The sequence below is a fragment of the Idiotropiscis lumnitzeri genome, chromosome 19 (assembly GCF_059441095.1).
Source record: "Idiotropiscis lumnitzeri isolate Australia: NSW breed Sydney's pygmy pipehorse chromosome 19, RoL_Ilum_1.0, whole genome shotgun sequence".
Lineage (NCBI taxonomy): Eukaryota > Metazoa > Chordata > Actinopteri > Syngnathiformes > Syngnathidae > Idiotropiscis > Idiotropiscis lumnitzeri.
In genome coordinates this window covers 8,944,684-8,966,914 of record NC_142409.1, presented here as the reverse complement: position 1 = coordinate 8,966,914, position 22,231 = coordinate 8,944,684, and the positions used below count along the sequence as shown (strand labels likewise).

Below are 22,231 nucleotides of genomic sequence, written 5' to 3'. Positions count from 1 at the left end.
GGATGCCTAAAAAAAAACGCATCTTACACGAAGCATCAAACAAAGGGAATGAAATATTAAAGGAAAAAAATGACACCTTCAATCGAGTGTTCAACTCGTTCGTGACGCGCCGTAACTCGGAAAACTTGTAGCAGAAGTCAAATCAAATTTCCCAAATTAAATTAATTGAATGCCGGAGTCTTGTTGTATACGATGTCCGCATCGCAAGGGTTGGGTTGAAATATAAATTACTTAAAAGGTTTATAATTCAAGCAACAACCGTGCTAGCTGCTATGCTATGCCATGCTAATGCTCTGTTAGCATTAAGCTAACAGACATTCCTAAAGATTGTGATTCCAGCCAAATGTTTGGGATATTGATCGACATTTAATTTGGTCTAGAATCCTCCCAAGTGAACTTTATTCTACCTTCGCTAAACTTTTGCATACACGACGAGACCAACGGCTCAGTGATCCAAACTGTTGTTGCGCAACTTGCCGCTCTCGAACAAAGAGCTGAATAGCAAAATTCAGTTTGAGCCGTGAGCCGACAAAAAGATTTCCAGATTCCTACGCGATTCGCTTTCTGTTTACTATTACTGGTCACGCTCAGTCACCCTCGTAGCGAATTCAAATATTTACGAGACTTATCACATTTAGCCTTTATGAATGGCACACATGACGACGACGTCGTGTCACACCAGGCGCCATTCGTAACCTTGAAACACCCCATGCGTCGTATTGAGTGATTCCCTCAACAATAGCTTGTAAATGCTCCAAATTCCTATTGGGGAGGCGATCCAACGTCCGCATGCTTGACAAACTGCGTACTCGGCTTGCTCGTTCTCAAGTTCCAAGCAGGGTGGTGTTCCCTGCAGGCGGCAGCGAGGAAACGCCGGAGTCTGGCACGGACACAATGCTGCGAGCGTGACGTCACGTGGGTGGCCCTTTTCCTGTGCAGTCAGCTCTTTCTGAACTTCCACCCACCCCCCCCCCCCCCCCCCCACACGCCCTTGTTTCGCCCCCACAGCTGCACATCGAGGTGACCTCCGGCCATCCTTCGTGAGGCCCCGGAGCAGAGGGGATGGGGAGGGGTACGAACACAGATCAGGGGAGAGAGAAAAATGCACAAAAAAAAAAAAATAAATAAAAAGGGTGGCATGAGGGGAAGGGTGAGCGGGCGTGTTCAGGAGGAGACGCCGGCCGGAATGTTTGTGTGGCTGTCTGGCACAGTGCGAGACAAAGCGGTGGGAAGGAGAGTCACAGTGTCTCTCACATGCTCCCCCATGTGAGAGAGTGGCGAGCGGGAGGCAGAGTTGTTTTTTTATGTGAGAGTATCTCCACCGGTGGGATGCCTCGCTCGTGTTTTTTTTGCGCGTGTGGTCATGGATCCATGTCTCGCTACATTCCGGCTTGTTTGAGTCGCCTTTTGCTTAAAAACTCACATCCTCTTGCTGCTTAGTGCTTCGTCCAAGGCTGCCAGCAGCTCGCAGCTGCGATGGGGGAGGAAGACAGACAAGCCAATAAAAGGCTAAGAAGAACCGAGACCCAAACTATTAAAGTGGATGGTTGGACATCCGGGTCAAGGTTTTTTTTTTTGCTCGGGAAGGACGCTGGGTAATTTCTCACCGTTTCAGCGCAACTTGAGTGCCGATCATCCCTTGTCGTTTATATTTTTCGTATTTTAGGGGGTTATTATTAAAATAAATAAATATATGGATTGTATATAAACGGTTGGTAATCTGGAGAGTGTGAAATTAAACAACCAAGGAAACTTTTCATTTTTGTAGGCTTCTAAAAATGTGACTGAATAAAGCATCCAAGTTTCTCCACAGATCAGCTAGCCTGGCTGAACATCCAGAGGCACGTTCAATTATGACATTATGCAAAAGCATTCACATCACCCACAGGTGCGACACCCGTGCTTCTCGTGCCAAAGCAAAATAGGTAAGCAGAGCTGCACTGAATTTTGTTTATCAATGCTAACCTGTGCATTCAATTTTTTTGGGGTGACTTTTTTTAAACTATATTTTTTCGTTTGAATGCTTTGTTTTTTTGCATATTTTTTATTATATTTTATTTTTATTATTATATTTTGCGCGTCACAATATTTTTTGGCGTTCGGCTCTTTCATTTTCTTTTTCATGACTAAAATATTTTGTATTTTATTTGACATTTTCTGACACTTTTTGTCATGACAAATATCTCAAACTTGTTCGGAAAAAACTATAATTTGATGTAACGATTGAACAAATGTTTATGATTACAAATCAGGGAGTGCGATGATTTTTGGCTTTTTCATGCTCTCGCGGGACATCAGGTCTGGTTTAAAACAACAAATCTATTCAGATAGCCTTAACAACATTTACTACACACCATTAACCTCATATACTGCACACACACACACACACACACACAAGACCCGCATTCACCCCTCCGCCCGCCTCCTCCTTCTCTGAGGGCAGCTGGCGAAACACAAAGGAGAGAAGTGTGCAACTGGTGCGATAAAGCCTGGAACATCTTGCTATTCAGGCATCAGCATTAAAAAAAAAAAAAATGGACGCATAATTAAAGGATGGGTTTGGAAAAAAAAAAAAAAGTGCAAAGCAATGCTGAGAATTTTAAAAAAAAAAAAAAAAAAAAAAAGTCCAGCTGTGGGTTTTCTTCAGGACACGATGGTGGGGTCGAAAAAAAAAAAATAAATAAATAAAAAGACAACAGAGGCGATTGTGTTCGCTGCCGTTTTAAGAATGCAAATGATCAGACAGTGACAGCACCGAGAGACAACAAGGCATTTGTGTTTTTGGACCTCAGATGCGCTGCGAGCCGGTCAGAACTCCATTTACAGACAGAGGTCTCCATCTTGGGCTAAAATTAGCACCTTTGTCTGCTCAAAGATGACATTCCTCAACACGGTGGGTGAGTTTTGCGACGCGCATGCAGAAAATGTGTTGGCTGACAAGAAGTCAAATTAAAAGGTCCAAAGTCGTTTAATGTACGAATGCTTAAAATATATGACAGTAAACACTGGTTTGAGCGTTGCATCTTTTTTTTTTTTTTTTTTTTTTTTCAAACATTTAGTTTGGCTCGCAAACGCCTTTATATAGACTTAAAAGGTCAGGTTATAAGTTACATAACACCAATTCCATCATAGAGATTCTTCGGTCAAGACATGATCAGCTCGGGTTGGGGATGATCCGGAGCCACTTTCAAGCTACTTCTTTGACTGAAAAATTATCATGCAGAAAGACTCACATCCGCCAATGGCGCGGTGCCCCTCCTTATCATGTCATGGCTATTGGGTAAGCAGAGCTGCAATGAATTTTGTTGCATGTACAGATTAGCAAGTTAGAGAACAGATTTAAGTTCTGATGAGCAAAATGATGGCAGAGAGGTTTAACTGCTGCCTCCATGTGTGAAAACTTTGGGACAAACACTCAGCTCCCACCTGCTTCATGAGGTAGCTCCGCCCCCCCCTCGGTCATCATCAGAATTAAAATCCACACTCGCCATTGAGCTAGTCAAGTTGTTCACTTCCATGAGACAAACTCTCAAACAAGCAAGAAATTGGAAGTGTAAATATATTAAAATATCGTTGTATAATATGTGGTATAATAATATTAATGTCACGATAAAGAAAAACCATGAGCAATGCGAATTTAGAGTCACCAGCCTCCCCTCGACTCCCAGAGTGATTTCCTCGACCTTAAACCTCCTCTGTGTTCTCACAATCCCCCCGGGGGGCGGGTGCAAAGTCTGCCGCTGTCTGACTGTTCCCATGGCAACCACCAGGTGAGCAGACAGACGCGACGTGAACACGTGACTGGCTCCACATGCTCGGGCAGAACACACGCAGGCTTGCGAGTACTCGGCGGCGTCACCAGAAAAGGCAGACGTGCAGTCTGACGGTCCGTCTGCTTGCCGCTGTGTGTGTGCGTGTGTGTGCGCGTGTGCGTGCGCGTCACAGACAGACACACTTGCACACGCAGTGGATTTTGTGTGTCTCACAAGAAGAGGAGCAGAGGGAGGAGGAGGAGGAGAAGGGTGGACTACAGGGGGGGGGGGCAACAGATGTGTCACAAGCACTGAACATCAATCCAGTTGCACTATAGCAGCAAAAAATAAATAAATAAAAAAATGGACTCCGCATGAAGAAAGGAGGACTTTTATGAAATAGATTCACGTGGCAAAATATAAAAGTAAAGGGGGGGGGGCTTAGTATAGGAGGGTCTCGGCATACGACGTTTCAAGGTTACGCGCAATCAACTCGACAATAAGCAGGACGGCCAACTAGAGGGGCAACAATTTGAAGTGAGTTGAGGAACTTCATTTAGACAAAAGTAGTCCTTTGTCACCCTGTTAGGGATGTGAAAATGACTTGGAGAATTTTGTTATTCACTACAGGACTTGCCGTAAATAGTGGTCACAAGAAGGCGCCGTCGTAATAAACGCAAAAAAATTACTACTTTCCTATTAGCCAGGGCTTTGGCGCCATTTTGTGGCATCTAAGAACATGATGGAAAGCGCGGCAAAACAACCGGAATAAGTGAGTTTTTCAACAAATAGCTGAGCATGGCGTAAAAAAAAAAAAATATGTAAAAGCAAATAAATAATTTTGTCTGTGGCAGAGGTCAAAGTTCGTGAAAAACAAAAGTCTGACATCCCCTCAAGTTCTTCCTCCAGCTTCTGGGTAATCGAAACAATTCGTTAAAACACCTGGGACAAACTGCATGATATATCTCCTTTAACACAAGACACGAAAGCCTGGCAGTTTGACAAAAGGACCGCCGAGTATTCCCGGGGGTGATATGTTGACGGGAAACATCGGCGGCGGCTTATACGAACATACATATCACCGAACGGACAACCCTATTGAGAGAGGTCTCCCAATCAATACAATAATCAATCCGAGGCAGGGTCGGCCCCTTAGACGCCGTTTAATCTTAATTCTTCATTTTGACAAGACGTTTGGGACCGCCGCATGCTTCCAACTGCGTGGGAAGCGGAACTGGACGTCTGTTTAAAGCAAAGCCAACATTATCGGCCTTGACTGTTTTGCAAACAACTCAGAGAGGTGAAAAGAATCAACACACACCCGACACCAAAGGATAATCTGTCAGAATAATCTTTTAGAGACAGATGATCATCATTTATTTTGCCGATTTGGACCAGAAAAAGGAAATCTGGCTCAAATTAGGCCTTATTATGGTTATTCGCGTGCCGGAAAATGTGTTCCGTTTCTGGTCCGAGCCAGAAGTGGTCGGCGCATCCCGAGCTGACCTGCATCTGACACGCGCGGCCTGCCGCAGCTGCCGTGCAATCTAAACACGGCCCCGCTGAGAAGCATGAGCTCATAACAACAGCCGCATTCCTCGAGGATGTCCTCACACTCGCAACAGCGAGTGAGGAGGCGCTGAATGACATATTCGCGCACGTTACGTCACGCGGGCGGACGCCCGCACCCCGCCGTTGCCGTGGGTGATCCATGAAACTCACTTTCGGAGATGGCCCTACTCTTGGGTCCCGGAATCCGAAGCAGGTGCTTTTCACGTACTTTTCCCCCCCTTCATCGCCGAGTCCAGAAAAGGCTGCATCACGTTGCCGTGGATTCCAACCCGTCTGCCGGCAGGCTCTATAAATAGCAGCTGTCGGATATTTTCACTCCTGTGCTGAGCGCACTCGGTGGGCGACGCGGTGTATTAATAACCAATGTGACCCAAGCGCTGCCTCAGGAGGGAGCGTGCGGCGGTTGTGTAAGCTGCGAGCAAACGGCGAGGGGTGGGAGTGAGGCCGCGGCGGACCACGCAGGACCAACTAGGGTTGGGTGTTTCATTCATTTCATCAATTTATTTGATTTTATTGACTTGTAAATTCCCTTCAATCAACTTTTTATATGGCTGTTGCAGGGATTACACTAACGCAGTGCTTCTCAATTGTTTTCAGTTACGCCCCCCCTCACCTACCAAGAAAACAAAAATCTGCACCCCCCCCCCCCCCGCACCACCCACTTCCCACCGCAACTCTAAATAATAGCATTTTAGTTGCAAAACAAAATCTACACCATAGAGTTAATCGTCGCGGCGCACAATGGGCAAGGAGAGCGCCACTGCCAACTACTGGAGTGAATGTGCTATTACACTTTATTGTAGTACGCTGGGAAAAAAAAACTTTTTCAATGAATAAAAAAGAAAAAAAAATTCAAAAGGATCGAGTGATTCCAAAAAAAAAAATGCTAGAGGATATTTTCCTCTCTCGGTGAACATTTTATCTGGCTTGCACGGAACACTCGCTCAGACACGCCTCCTACCAAACATTACATAAACATCACGGCTTTTATTTTGAAGTGGGGCCTTCACGTCACGCGGCGGCACGTTCCTGTAATCATCGCCGCGGTTGACGTGACTCGTCTCCGCAAACTGTGTCAGCGGGCCAGTGGCAAGCAAAGACTCCCGTCGGGCTGCTTTTAAAAGGCGGAATCGGCGCGCGTCGCTTTGATGCCGACAACCTGACAAAGTTGAAGTGCGTATCGATCCATTTTTAACAAACCGGTCTTACTTAGATGCGCGGGTTTGGCAGGCAAAAGCGCTACTGTTGATCTTTGAGATTGGACGAAGGCCTCTTTTTAAATCCCAATTAACGCTATAGCTATCGGATATAGGATGCCTCGACTGTACAATCGGAATAAATCGTAATTGGGTACTCGGACCTGCAGCGGAAATTACAGATGAGCAACAAAAAGAAAAATTTAAATAAAATAAAAAACTGAGGTTACGATCACTTTTCCACTCCAACTAAGTCACGCTGGAACTGCGAAAGGCTTATGAGCAATAACAACAGACCGCAGATTGAATTTGCTGCCCGCGAATCATATCAAAGTGGGCTAATATCCCAGGTGAACGCCGCTAATCGGCCTTGAGAAAACAGATCTCGCAAATGGCCCCCGTAAGCTCCGACCGAGGAAATCAGGCCAAACCCATTCAACGTTTGGATGAAACGATTTTTTTTTTTTTTTTTTAAACGCACTTGAAGAAGTTCTACAACTCCACAGCACTGATCGGGTTCATTAATTTTTCTCGATTTCACTTGAATTCAAACGTACTTTTTTACGTGTTGCAAGGGCGCATGTGGCAAAAGTAAAACTTGACTAAAAAATTATTTTTTGATTCGGGCCAAATTTGAGTCACACATTATTAAAAATCATTTTAGGTGTTTTAAAAAAAAAAAAAAAAAAAGAAAATCATCATGTGTATACCCTGCTTGTAAAAAAAATCCCCCGTTGTGACTTTTTACATGTCTGCTTATGTAAGATATGAGACGTTTTGCAAAACAAACGCTCACGGCCTGAGTGATAACAGATAAGAGCCTGCCTCAGTCTACGCAGGACATTCCAGAAGCTGCGCGCCGTGACGTCTCACGAGCCTGGATCACATTTCAAACAAAATAAAGAAGGAGGGAGGAGGGGCTGACCCACAGTGCAACCACAAACTGGTTTTCTGGCGCAGCCGATGGCATTGGCAGCCTTGACGTCCGAAAGTGACTTATTCGCTAAAGAGCAGAGCGGGCACAGGAGCAATTCATGGCAAGCTCAACCAGATCCACCCTCTCATTGTTTCATGCTTATCCTTCCTTTTTCTTGGACTTCATAAATTTTCGCTTTTATCGTCATCCTCCCTCACCCCGCCTTTCCTCCACCTCCTCTTCCTTGCTTTGCAGTGCCAGGCCTCAGCTGGCGCCATGGAGGAGGTCAGCCGGGGTTCCATGCGCAGGAAAGAATATGAAACATGAATGAAACACACACACACACACTTTTTAAAAAAATAAATAAATAAATAAATTCTGACTCATTTGGAGTGCCTCTGTATTGTCCAAATACAACTCCTGCAGTGTTAATTCTGATCTCCTAGCAACCTGAACAACAGCGATGACACATTTAGTCAGTGGGGTAATATCCTCAGAGAGCGCCCAGATGCGGCGCCGCTGTGCGCTGACAGAGACGACGGGAACAAAAAGGTGAGGCTTGAGAGTACAAAGTGTGCAAAGCAAAGCAGGAAACCTGATATTCCGGCTCTGGACGTGCGTTGAATTGGAACAGAGAGGAACATCCAAGTCCTGCACGCTGGGGGATGTGTGTGTGCGCGTGCATCTATCTTGAAAAGTAGCCCGTCGGAGAAAACTTGCGAGCTGTCCTTTCTATACGCAAGTTTGACGTGCAACCTCAATAAGTGGATATTGCTGCTGAGAAATCGAAACTAAGCATCTCTCGAATGACTATTTGTGTTTTTATGCACTCTGTAACATCTGGATAATAAAAAAAAAAAGCTATAATTGGTATCAAAGAAGTAAGAAGCAATGATACAGCTTGACAGTTTTGTTATTTTTTGAATGTTTGAGAGGAGTTAATTTAGCCTGGGTTGTTAGTGGAAGTCTAAAAAAGCTAAATCAAAACATCTGTCGCCAATTAGTTTGGAGCGCAAAGTTTAAAGATGAGTTTGAAAGCGTATTAAATATTAAAGTGATGATGGGATCATAGTTTGGGTTATAGTTACGGGGACCAATAGAGCCTGACCGATTAATCGGACAGACAATTAAATTTCGAACAATTAAAAATATGATGACATTAAAACCTCCGACTTGGCTTAAAAAAAAAATTTGAAAGTTAAACAAATACTAAAGGACAGAATAGAAGTTATTCTACTCATATTTATTAATTATTTGGCTGATTCATCGACTATCAGAATAAATTCTGCTAAATATCGGAATCGGGATCAGCCTAAAAAAAAAAAAAAAAAACCCATATTGGTCCTGCTCGATTTTAAACAATAAATTGAGGCCATTTTTTATTTGGGTGTTGGGGTGTGTGTCAATGACGTGCATTATTTTTAATCCTTCGCGGCAGGGCTAATTCCAGAGTCTCCATAAAACGCGGAGCTTTACTGCGCTTAAGTCGGGCTTGCAAATGTATTGCTCAATCTACGGATCAAACGCCTTGTTGTGGAACAGTGAGTTATGCGAGCCAAATATGCCAAACGAGATCTGATTTTTCTTTTTTTTTTTTTAAACTGCAGCATAAATAAGCACCCAAAGCAAAGTAATCAGTGGCAAATGCATCGCGTTCATTTGCACTCTTGCAAAGACCAATAAACACCATCTCATTCTTGTTCATCAGGCTCGTATGAACAAAACACTTCAACATTTTCTTGACTGATTCATCTCGTCACTTTCTTTGACGCCCGAACAAGAGCCGTGTTTGGGAGCGCGTACAGTCCAGTGCGTTGGCGGGACGGCCTATCGCAACCCTCGGGTTGCTCGGCCACGCCGTCGCCATCTCGGGGGGCCGCTCGGTCAACGCCGGGCCTCTTAAACCAGCCAAAGCAGCTTAGACCTACTCCGCTGCGGCGGCCACACGTGTGAAACGTGCACTCCCGCTGACACACAAACACAAGCGAGGCGAGCCCTCGCCACGGTCTGTGCAAGCCTAATGAAGTGGGCGGCGTTTGCGCCGGCAAGGGAGAGGAAGGCTTAGGGCCAGGTCACTCCCACTCAACTGTACTGAGGCACGTTGCTCCTCAGGCGCCGCACACACACACACACACACACACCTGCAGAGGGACAGAGCGAACACACAACTCATGCCACGCGCATGTGGAAAGCAGAGAGGTTGTTCCGACTAATGGCAGGCATGTGTTGCAGGAAGCCCAGCGTGCTCCTGAGCGGAGGAAAAAAAAAATGACATTGATTTCCTTCACCGTGCATGTGAACACAAATGAGGAAAGTGCAATGTTCGTCCTGGGTACATTGTTTGCGCCCCCCCACCATATCGCAGAGTTTTAAGGAATCTTTGACGGAACATTTACTTAGAGTAATGCCTTCACATCTGGGAAAGGAGATCCACAATCAGTATAGGAACAGTAAAACAGAAAAATGCACTGAAAAGTTGTAAAGACAGTGCAGATTTTTATGGCGCAAAAGCAGTGATTTATTAACATTTTGGGAAATTTTGACCCGAGGTGTGTGCATCCTATAGGGATCAATATTAATATCAGCAATGGCAATTTTTTTTTTTTTTTTTTTTTTTATAAATGTGACGGACAATGTGAAATCAATTTAGAACTCGTAACTTTACCGAATTATTTATTTACATTTTCAATGAACTTTTAAAGAGATGTTGCTGTCCCTGCCAACTCTCTGCACCTTTTTTTTTGTTTAAAATTAAAATACAATAAGTGACAATTTAACAATTTGGAAAATTTTGGAAAACTATTTACGATAGATAACAGCGCGTTTTAAGACATTTCGCCAAAATTAAGAGTTATAGTTTGTTTTTTTCCCCGATTTTGATAGCAATATTTTCCCGTGTACTGAAAATAAGTCAATAAAATTCTGCCCAAGCTCCATAAATATGTGACTTCTCCAACTCGATGGGGTTTAAGTCAGAAATGTACGTTATATTTTAGTTGTGGTTTTGTTTTTTTAACCCCAAAACTTTTTTTTTTTTTAAACATCAACCGTAACATCTTAAGTCCATATTGCCCAGTCGTACCGAGAAGCCTTCAAATCGCTTTCATTTCCATCAACGCACATTCTTTTCTTGCTCAAAACACGTCACTAGTAGGAGAAGCGCGAATCACGCACGCGCACAATACTGAGTCACGCACACACGAGCCCTCTGATGTCACGATGCGTGTTATTATTATCACCCATCATGCCCTAAACTCATGACCAGCCATGTGAGGAAGCAGGTGTGTGCGCGCGTGTGCGTGCACGCGTACGCATTCAACTACATAACTGTTGCATTCGAGCTCTTTGGGAAGAAGATGACATTCGAGTGGAGACCACAATGAGGAGCGTATTGGACTGGAGCAACATGGGGTTCTGCACACCAATTTCACAGTCACTACACACAATGTGGTGGTGTGTTTACTAGTCAGTGGCGGACTGAACTGAGCTGAACCCGGTTTCTCACTGCTGGCCACAATTTGGCCTGGACTAACCTCACTGGTGACTATTCCAGAGGAGTCGCCAATGTGGAGTTGTGTGGTCTTGGGCGCCCTCTGCTGGTTGTCACGCTTAGTGAACACACTGAGAAGAGGACGAAAAATGGAGTTTGGTTAGCATCCAGTTCAAAATTGTTTTCTTATTGATGTGAAAAAAACAAAGATAGGATCATGAAAGGATATGTTGCATAACCTAATTTCGAAAAGCATCCATTAAGGCAAACATTTTAAAATTCGCTCATGGGCGCAGCACTTCATACACACCAATGTGTATGAACATCAAACATATTCACCAAGCTACTTTAAAAAAAAAAAAAAAAGCCTGGCGAACTGGCCCATAATAACACTGCAGGGTTCACAGTCCAAAAAGGCGGCACATCCACATCACGCATTCCCTTTCATCTGTGCAGCGCCTCAAAGGGCGAGGGAGGGTTCGAGGGTTCCAGTCAGGGGAGGATTCGCTCTTTTTTTGCGCCTCAGGGGTGAGTGCGTCTCTTTGTCTGAGGACTTATTAGCAGAAAGGCAAAACTAAAGGGAGAAGGAATTGTGTGCGCTGACAATCGCTGCCATTGTTTCCACACAGCTCCGCTGCATTTCACGCGTGTGTGAGTCAAGCACCGTACACAGACCACGTGAACAAAAGTGTTGGTTGTAACATGTTAATATGCAATCATGTGCAATACCAAAAAGGACAGGTGGGAGATGTTTCCGGAATACATGGTCAGTTTTCCAGACGGATTCACTATCAAGTGGTTTTCTCTTGTTTGTACTGCCCCCAAGTGGTCACAGACTATAAACGCACTTTTAAAGAGCATATGGGGAGAGAAGCAGAAGCAAACATTTCCATTTCTGTGAATTTAATCACATTACATTTCGAGGATGAAGCAAAAAAAAAAAATCATTAAGTTGTTCTAATTTAATTTAGTTTTTTAGTTTTTTTATTTTAAAAACGTACTTTAAAGAGGCCTCTGACTTCATTTCGGACAACTCAAAATGGTCACCAAAAATAACACAGCCACATTTTTTTTTTAAATTCATATTCACCCTCATTGCTAACCCTTGAAAGTGAGCGACAAGTCACATTAATAGCAGTTATCGTTTTCGTTCCTCAAGATCCTGTTCAAGCCACTTGATTACAAAAAAAAAAAAAAAAAATCAGAGAAGGCTTCCTGGTAGCTCAACACTAATGTCACAGATGACTTTCATAAGATCAAGTCATCATATTTTAAGCGATATGAGCATGCGTCCAACCCACTGTTAATTTCCATGTGTAGACAAGCACACTGTGTGCTGTTATCTTGTACAGTAAATGAGTCAATATATAACCGAGTGACCGTGAGGAACAAGCGCTCTACTTGGTGTTGCGGATGTCCTATTTGCAACTACGAAAGGTCAACCCAAAGCTTCACGCAAAAATATATTTTTTTTTTATACTTGTGAGAGATTTTGATGCCACCAAATGACTTTGCACACTTGATGCTGTTGAGGACTTTGGTCTCGCTTCACAAGTCTCGTGACGCTTTAGAAGTACTTTGGATCGTCTCAGGAGCGGAGTGACATTGACAAAGGTAAAGATTATTTAATTACTGACCAGCAGTCTGACCGGGCAAAAAAAAAAAAAAGCAGTGAAATGGAGGGTAATGGGTTTGCATTTAAATTATTAAACTGAATAGCAACTGAGATCATTGTTTAGCACAGGTCATAATTCGCATATTGTTTGCCTAATGGCATTTTTGCCTTAACTAAATGAATAAAAAAAAAATCTATCGGTAGAAATTGGATTTTTCTGATTTTCCAAAAATGTTAAAATATTTGCAATTTGGCTAACGATACACAAGCAGAATAAGAATACAGATTTGGGTGCGGCTGGATTTACTCCTCATGGTTTTATATATATATATATATATATATATATATATATATATATATATATATATATATATAAATGCCAACTTTACATATGTAAATAAAAATGTGCACAATAACTGCTTATTTTTGCATATACATTTTTTTTTTTTTTAATAAAATAAAAAATGTTCCGTAGCATTCAAAATGTTCTCCAACTGTTTCACCATTAGAACACCGAACAGAAAGTTTTCCCGACGATGGAGTTGAAAGGCATTCTGACGCGCAGCCAGTCCCTACGTAGCGTCCACTCGTCCTACGAAAAGTCAGCTCGGGTGGATGCCAGGATTCTGAGCAGGACGGTGTCCGTATCCATGTTGGTCGAAAGGTGCACGAAACACCGCCCTTGAGGTAAATCTCGTCTCCACTTTTAATCCACCATTATGACCTCACCAGATATCAAGCCGCAACTGAAGTCACTCGCACCGAATCAAAAGAGAATAGCGACGCGAAGGCGACGCCAACGGTTCAAGAGGTAAACTTTCACAACAAAACACCTCAGCAGGCGCCTCCGAAGATCAGCGAAGACAAACGGGAACGCTCGTCGGCCGAAACCAGTTTGAGTCGCAGCAAATCGACGGGGAGCCTTGGAAACAACGCCAACGTGTCCGTCGGGGCGTTGAAGGCACGTTTTGAGATGAGAAAGAAGCCGGCGAGCACTTTCAGAGGGCCAGATGAGGCAAAGCTTTCCGAAGATGTCAAACCGGCCATGAATGGAGCGATCGATATGTCAGCAGAGGAGCAGAAGGCTCCTGACGTGCCGGCGCATCTCGGCAAGAGTGATGCAAAGGAAGGGAAACCTCCACATAGGGTGAGACGAACAGTCTAGGTAAAAAGAAAATAAATAAAATAAAATAAAATTCTTGCAAAGGGGAAATTTTACCCCACTGGTGAATTTATATATTCCTTTTTTGGTATTCTGTCCATTCAAGGTGGTGACACAAACCCAGACAGAGAAGCGAAAAACAATCGGAGGTACCGGCGTTGAAAGAACTGAGGCCGCCGATACCGGTGAGTACGAGACCAAGTAATCATTTCCCGATTAAGATTTCCAGGAAAATATTCCATTCATATGTTAAAGTTTCAAATGAGAGGTCGGCGCACAGACGGAAGCAAATCAGATTCGGGATGCGTTGAACTCAAAAGCCGAGCCCATTTATTTTTATATTACAGGACTATAAAAGCGTCCGGACTTTGCCCTCAGTTGTACTTTGCACAGATGAACTCTCACGAAAAAAAAAATTAAAATTTCAAACACAGTCTAACATTTCGGATTGTGTTTGCGTTTTATTAAGTAGTCCTCCCAAATCGAGAGCCGTCCTCATTTTACTGGCGGAATCGACGAGCAGCATTACCTCGAAAGTGTGACTGAGGGTCAACGTAGTATGAGCGAAGCGAGGAAAGCGACGGGAGCGCTGATTGACTCCACCTGGTGTGAACCAGGGCAGACCACTCCAACGCGGGACAGAAATAGTCGGCCTTCCGAGCCCCCCCCTGAATAAGTGCGAGGTGGCGTGCGCGACGCTCAGCTGTCACCCGGGCGAGAGCGCCGGGTAGCTCGTGACCACAGCACGGAAACTAACGGGAAATTATTGGAGGAAATTCACAAATTTTAAGGAGGAGCTCGTTGGGGGTGAGTCCTGGTTTGTGTTTCGTTTCTCTCGAGACCAGAAACAGAAACTCGATTCTTGCGAGCATGTCAAACAGCTTTATTAAAAAAAAATATTCAAAGTGCAGTTTTAGGGTGCGACTGGGAAGCCACCATTAAATTTTGATACAGATTTTTCGGTCTTGGATCGCTGGTTGATTACAGCAGTGACTTGGCTTTTGAGTTCTTGGTCAGTATGCGTCTCAGTGGAGTCCGGTATCTCTCGCTTACCATCACAAGTGGGATATTTATAACTCTGACGCACAGCAGTTGCTACGACAAAGCGCACAAGCGGATAAAAATCACGACGGCACTGATAGTGATTTATTGTTTGGGTCCATTCCACCACCGGATGACGTCTCGTTGCATGTTGACATCCCGCGTGTGAACTTGTGTTGCGTTCGCAGATGAAAAACGGAGGTCGCTCCCAGACGGCGAAAACACCTTTGTTCAAGAGAGGGAGAAACTGAGCGTCTCCGTCAAAGCTTTGTCGGCACTTTATCTGTCCAAGGTGGCGACCCAGGAAGCAAAACAGAGGGCATTAAAACCGGTAACTTCGTATGTTTATCTTATCTACCGGACTATCCACAGGATTTTTACTCGTCCTGTTAGCCATCGTGGCTATGCGAATGATGTGCAGCTATAGCCATAAATGTCCACAAATAATTCAATATCCATAAAAAAAAAGAACCAAAATTTCCTTAAATTGAATTTAAAGTTTAATCAAATTCATATTTTTTAGCAATAAAGAGAAGAGGATTTCTGTTAGTTTATAGTCACTGTCTTTAAAGACCAACGAACAAGTCAGAACTTGATTCTGGTTTTCAGCAATCATATCAAATGAAATTGCAAAAGCAGCCTTTTACCAAAAAAAAAAATACAAATTAAAGGGTTGAATTTATCTCCAGTCGACTTGATTATTGAAATGTTGATTGGAAATCTGACTGGACAGAATAATAGACAAAAGCTGTTGTTTATGGTTTCCCCAAAAATAATCTGCTTTCATGTCAGACTATTGAAATGAGATCATCGCATTTGGTCTATTTTAAGTAAAAAAATAAATAAATAAATTAAAAAAAGTACCTGAACGATTAATCAATTAATAACAATAATCAATTTGATAATCGGTTAGTTGTCGATTAATCGTTGCACCTATATATATATATATATTTTTTTTTTTTTTTTTTTTTTTATTTTTTATTTTATTTATTTATTATTCTAGTTAAATAGGGACTTCTGAACAGTCTTAAAAAAAATCGCACTAAAATTATTTTCTGTTCCCTATTAGGCACAAGATCAGTCATCTGAACTTGGGAGACGAGTAAAGCAAATGAAGGTAGGCTCGCAGTCATTGGGCAAAAACAGAGAATGCGTTGCATTTGCGCTGAATTGACAAAACAGCTGCATGTTGTTTGTGGAGTAAACATTTTCTTCATCACTTTGGTTCACATTTGGAGTGCCAACGGTTGTTGAACGCTTTGGAGTCGGGCTAACTCACTGACAATGCGCATCAATCGGGTGGTATTTGGAAGGTAATGCAAGCATCTGATTAACTGAAGCACGTTTGCACACCCTGAAGCACGGCGCCTTAATAACCAACTTGGTGCCAAATGACGACTGCATCACTTTCTTCTCACAAGATGGCGGAAGACGCCCAGCTGAAGGGAGAAGACCACCTTCAGCGAGGACCAGATAACAACCGTGGCACCCAGTCACAACAATCCTTGCAATCCCAAATATCCAAAGAACGGCGGCAGAAATGTGAGCTGAGAAGACTCCTGAAGCACACGCATCCAGAGTTGAAGATGCTGGACCAGGTCGTAGACGAGGAGCTCGCAGAGGTGTTGCGATCAGAGACTGAGGTGGTATCTGATGCAACCGGATACGAGGGAGAGGTCCGGTCCAGACGGATGATATTTGAGAATTGTTCCCAGAGTGGTAAAGAATTAGCTTCCACCGCTAAGATTCGCACATCTGAGGAATTAATCGAAGGCAATGTCAGTAAAACATCAAACATATTCGAGCACCCAGACAAGCGGCCTTGTCTTGACCAGACGGTGACTTCTCGTCCAGATGCCGGCAGAAATTTTGAGAAGGATGACAAGAGATTAGCAACCAGAAAGATTTTTGAAAGTCAGCATTTGGAGACAGCACACTCAAGTCCGGAAAAGCTTCCTGGTGGTTTGACTGACTTAGTCCAAGAAAAGGAGAGGGAGGAACGTGACCAGCAGAAAGCCAGCCATGTGATTTGGACAGAACCACCCGAACAAGAGTCATGTGATGCTGAAGTTAAAGAACACCAGGATCGCATCAAAACTCGGGCATGTCTTATGCAAAACAATCCGTTCATATCTAAAAACGTTGAACAATCCAACGCTCAAATGCCTAAATCCCAAATGACAAAAGACGAGAATACCGCCAAGGTTAAGAACAGAACCCATTTGTTTGAATCAACGCCGTTCGACAAAATCCGACACCAGAACAAGGACGACGTGGAAACGATGGTGGAGACGCTGACGGAATCACTGAACTCCCTCCATCACTCCAACGCCATCCACGCCGATGGCTTGATCATCGAGGTGAACGAGACCACGCTCGCGAAAAAGGCCAAGTACACCAAATCAGTCAACGGAGCCGAGATCCATTCCGATGAGGTGTCTGAGGGGAATTTTCAAAACTTCATCCTTCGCGCGATACCGCGAGCGAACCTCAAGCCTCGGATCGCGTATCTAACCGAGGCCCGCGACGGAGGCATGAAAAGCACATCGGTCGACGTACCCGTGCGCCCGCACCAGTTCACTGGCACCCAGGAGTGTAACACGGCCAACGTGGTCCAACTTGTGGAGGATATCCTCAACCAAGACAACTCTCAGAGGAAAGGAGTCATCATACAGGAGGCGGCGGAAAAATCCACACACGTCATCATTTACTCCCTCTACAAATATTCAGACGAAGCCGACGTGCGGCGGTATTCGCCTCAAGAGGATCCCAAAGGAACGGATGGAAGAAAATCACCTTTAATTTCTCCGGACATCGCCGGCCGAGGATCTCTCAGCCCTGACGTGACGATGAAAGGGAATGTGAAACTATTTAAGAGTTGTATCGAAAAAGGTGAACTGGATTATCTGAAAAGTCTTCAGGAAAGGTCAACAGGCGAAGGACCGCAAGTTCCTCTTCAACAGACGTTGGCCCCGTACACAAATGTTGAAATCGATCATGGCAATGAGGATACTCCAGAGTGGCAACCGGTGGATATAAAGAGACTGAGAAACTTTTTTTGTGACGATCTAAGGAAAAGCCAGTCCAGTCAAATCGTTCACAAAGATCATCCCGGTTCAGACGGGAAGTCAAAGTCGTTCACGGGACAAAACGAGACCCTCGAGAATTTTGACAACCGCACTGAAAGACGTGATGCAGATAAATGTGTCCGTTGCGGAAACCAAGTTGGTGAACAATCACTGGACGCCGTCACTCTTGTGCAACTCCAAACACTTTGTGAAGACCAAGTGGTCCAAACTAAATTAACCGAAGCGGTAAATGACGACGAGATCTCCGATTGCCAAATTGCAACCGATAGCCTCCGAGAAGCCACGACGGAAAAAAAACACAATTCCAAATCGGTACAACACACTGAGCAACCCGTCATCTCAGCTCCTCAAATTAATTCACAGGAAATACAAATTGTTTCAGAGGAAACCCAAATAGCTGCGAGCAGTAAAAACGAAAAGAGGATCGAGGAGGTCCCGGTGCAAAACTTTCAAGCTGCTGTCGTTTCGCCAGATGGTTTACAAACACCACAAGAAGAAGAAATTGTCTTTCAAGGTACGCTCAAAGCAGCATTGGAATCCTTAGAGAAGTCCAACATTAATGTCACAAGAGGAGATTTCAAAGCTGCGATGATATACCGCAACTCCTCGAAACCTCAAAATGTTTACGTGATGGCACCCCAAAATCAAACGAGTCCAAATTTGGTCACAGAAGAGCAAACGAGTGAAGTGAACGAAAAATCGATAAGTTCTGCCCCGCCAAAAAGTAAAAAACCCGTCGGACCAAAACCAAGCATCCCTCCGAAACCCGAACATTTGAAAAATAATCAATCGACAAACACTGAAAACTCATTTCAGCTGTTGAAAGATAAAAAATTAACACACACTGGAGATATGCCGAAAATCAACACCGTTAAAGAGTCAAAACATGAAACGGAGGAAGCTCACGTCAATTTCAACGAGGCAGACCTTCCAAATAAGAGACCGCCTGCGAAACCGAAAAGAGGGAAAATAGCTCAACCGGACAAGCAAATATCAAACATCCCTACCCCGGCGGTTGCAGAACCACAACCGCCGATTCTTGGAGAAAAAGAACTGAAACCCGAGGGGACGGTTGAGTTGAGAGCCAAGCGAGGCGGGACGGAGTCCGAGGATGAACGGCGCCAGCGTCTGTCGGTCCACATGGACGAGATCATGCGAGGCAACATCGGGACCGCCCTGGAGATTTTCGACAACTTGCGAAAGCAGGAGGAGCTTCGCTGCATCCTCAGCCGAGTCGAGGACATCCAAGAGGACACCGGTGAGGTCGACGTGAGCTCCCTCAGGAAAGTCTTTGAGAACGTCCCCGATGGGGGCGTCCGATCAAACGAAAAGGAACCGAAGCACGGGAAAGCAGAACGCAAAGAGGAGACGATGACGCCGGGAGCCACCGAGAACAAGACCTCAATGGCGCATGTTTTCGGAGATCTCGAACGAGCCAGCGTTGAAATTATGACTCTCAAGGAACAAACATTAGCGCGATTCGTTGACATCGAGGAAGCCATTAAGAAAGCTCTTTATTCCGTCTCGACTTTAAAATCCGAGTCTGATATCGTCGGTTTGTCTTGCTTGTTTAAGGAGTCATTCGGGACGACGCAAGGATCCCCGGCGTCGGGTACCATTAACAAAATAAGCATCGGCTCAACCAAAACGGAATCGCTACAGGAGAAAGAAGAACCAGGTGGTCGGAATGCAAGTGGTGAAAAAAACGTAAAGCACAGAGAAGCTCCTCCACGTTCACCTGCTTTGATCTCGATACAGTCAGCTGCGAGAAAGTCAGATCAACCACAAGAGGGCGCCATTTGCCCAACCGGTCAGCACAATCCTGAGAAATTCTGCTCAACTAAACTGCTTCAATGCAACAGTCCCGCTTTGAGCAGCGGCTGCTCCCCACAACGAGAGATCAGCGTACTCGAGGTGCAAACGGATCGGGAGGGGAGCAGAATCTCTCCGGTTGCCAAAACCGTCACAGAAAACGACGAGAGGACGGATGCTACCCAGCCGGAGAGCAGAACGTCATCTGCAGATTTGATAGTGACCCGGCCAGCTTTGGTTCTGCTGCCTGTCAAACAAAATCTTTAAACCGAGAACATTGGTGATTTTTTTTTTTTAATTTATGTGTACAGAATTTCAAGTTTTCCCTGACAGTTTCAAAATAATGTGCCGGGATGCATTTTTGTTGCCGATTTTTTTTTTTTTGTGTGTGTTAAGACAAATACATATGATTGGTTTTCAACCGCTTGTCTCACTTGTCTCATCAGTTCCAACCGACTCACCAAGAGACATGCTCGGCCTGTTTGAAGCCAGTTTATCCCATGGAAAAAATGAGCGCCGACAAATACGTTTTTCACAAAAGTTGCTTCTGCTGTAAAAAGTGCAAGAAAACACTGAGGTGAGATGTCGAGAACAAATGCAAAAAGAAAAAAAAAAAAGCAAGCACCGCTGTCGATAAAAGAGCTCGTACGGGAACTTTATAATGATGCGATGTAAGCAATGAAGCATGCGGTTTTTTGATTCAATTTTCTCAAATGATTATGCGGGAAACTAATGGCTTAATTCAGGGGGATCTGTCTCTGAATGTTCTGAACTCCTCTTACTATGTTGGGGTCATCCATGCATCCCACGATTTTCTGTTGTGTTGGATTCATGTTTTGGAAATTTGGAGGAAGCAAATGTCACCAGGAAAAAAAAAACTGACAAAAACATGGGGAGAACGCGCAAAGCGGACTCAATGCAGCATTTTATTTTCATGACCAAACAAATTAATTCTAACTTATATTGGGGAACTAATACTGAGGAACAACAAGTTAAAAACTCTACAGAAATGCAAAAGAGTTCGAGTCTTACCTGGTGTTAGTTTCGAAAGCGTTTTGTCTTCCCACGTCCATGAAAACAAGGCATCCAATTTGAAACCGGGAAAAGTTGACAAACTCCTGCAAGCGTTATTTTTGCGGCGAATGGGAGGAGGTATTCTGGCCGTGTCGTGAATCGGCGGTTTTATTCCAGTAGGTTGGCTGTGAAGATTGTTTTATTTTAGCTTGATGTGGAGACTGCCGTGTTTCGGTGTTGAGCTGGCTGCAACATTAATTGGTTCCCGTTTGCAGCTGTGGACGTTCGGGTGACGCCAGTCCAATAGTTTTGTTTCCTAATCAAAAACTTACTTTAACTTTGTAAATATTTTTGTAGGTTAAACTTTTGAACTTTTCTTAATTGCACCCCCCCACACACACACACACACAATTTTTTTTAATTATTATTATCATCAATTTGACATATTTTATCATTAATCGCCCACACCTAACCATAACATTGTAATCTTTATTTTTAGTTTCACAAGCGACATCGAAATTATTCAACTAATTTAACTGTTCCATTCTTCAATAAACACGTTAAACAAAACGAAATGTGTACTTGTAGTTCTCGCGCGATTCAATGGCCAAATGCTAAGTGGTAAAATAAGCATTGCGAGAGAAAAAAAAACTTTCAACAATGCCACCCTTTGCATTTACTAGTTAAGCTTAAATGTTTTGTTGTAGATGACTTTGCAGTTGGATCAATTCATGGAATGCATTTCCTAAAAGACGACAGTTCCGCTTTCTTGCCGCTAGATGGCAATGTTTCCCACTGTTTTGCATGAGCGAAGTCGCTGGCTTTATTTCTCCTTTCTCTACTGTTTTCAAATGAGACAAATTTAGAAAAATCCCTTCAAGGTGGCCTTCCCCATTTCAGTAATGATTTGATATGCACACAACCGCATCGCTTTATCCGGCATTTATTTTGCTTTTCGTCCCATAACTGGAGACTTGTGCTCATTTCATAGCATGATCAATTACGCCCCTTTACACGGGGAATTCTACTGCGTATTCCATTACCGACAACTGTTCCAAAGGAAAGGAAATTACGACGAGGGCTTTGGACACACTCAGCACAAGAACCGATGGCTTCTCAACATCTCACGTGCTGAATCAGAGGCTTAGTTGAGCCTGCTGGTGTGATAAAGTGAGTAAACTGTTACAAACTGCGCATTATTGATTGATCATCCATCACCAGTAATCAATCTCTTCTCAGGAGATGGCGACGATGACAACGCAGTAAATCCAGAAGCTGAGCTGGAGTTGCCATAAAAAGATTATGATATATTTGACTTTTCATTGCATCCTCTAAGTGGGTGTAATTTATGCTATGTTTTTTTTCATCTTACTTAAAGTTACTTAAATTCGAGTAATTCGGTTTAGTGATCGTCCCCCCCCCCCCATCCTCCTCAAGTCCAATGTCATCATTTTTATTTAGATAACATATTTGATTACAAATAAAAAGTGAAAGAAAAAACGGTGCGATTGTTGTTTTGAATGGCGGAACTATTCCGAGGCTTTGATTTCCATTGTTGACAAATGAACTTCT

The 22,231-nt window shown here is 43.8% G+C and overlaps 1 protein-coding gene and 1 long non-coding RNA gene across 3 annotated transcripts in view; one reads left to right on the top strand and one right to left on the bottom strand.

Moving 5' to 3' along the window:
* LOC148318383 (uncharacterized) overlaps window positions 1-20,952 on the bottom strand; it is a 63,074-nt gene extending 42,122 nt beyond the window's left edge. For both annotated transcript variants that reach the window (XR_015839964.1, XR_015839965.1), the window contains exons 1-2: window positions 20,678-20,952; window positions 10,970-11,057 (exon numbers count right to left, since the gene is read on the bottom strand). This is a non-coding gene — a long non-coding RNA (uncharacterized LOC148318383). The remainder of the gene's footprint in view (window positions 1-10,969; window positions 11,058-20,677) is intronic.
* Window positions 12,168-22,093, top strand: LOC148318382 (xin actin-binding repeat-containing protein 1-like). Its single transcript, XM_088283580.1, has 9 exons — window positions 12,168-12,540; window positions 13,051-13,205; window positions 13,274-13,688; window positions 13,810-13,888; window positions 14,933-15,075; window positions 15,814-15,861; window positions 16,166-20,222; window positions 21,651-21,829; window positions 21,899-22,093. Exons 2-7 carry the CDS (start codon window positions 13,078-13,080, stop codon window positions 19,910-19,912), a joined length of 4,560 nt encoding a protein of 1,519 aa, XP_088139706.1. The 5' UTR covers window positions 12,168-12,540; window positions 13,051-13,077; the 3' UTR covers window positions 19,913-20,222; window positions 21,651-21,829; window positions 21,899-22,093.
* Window positions 22,094-22,231: the final 138 nt, after the last annotated feature.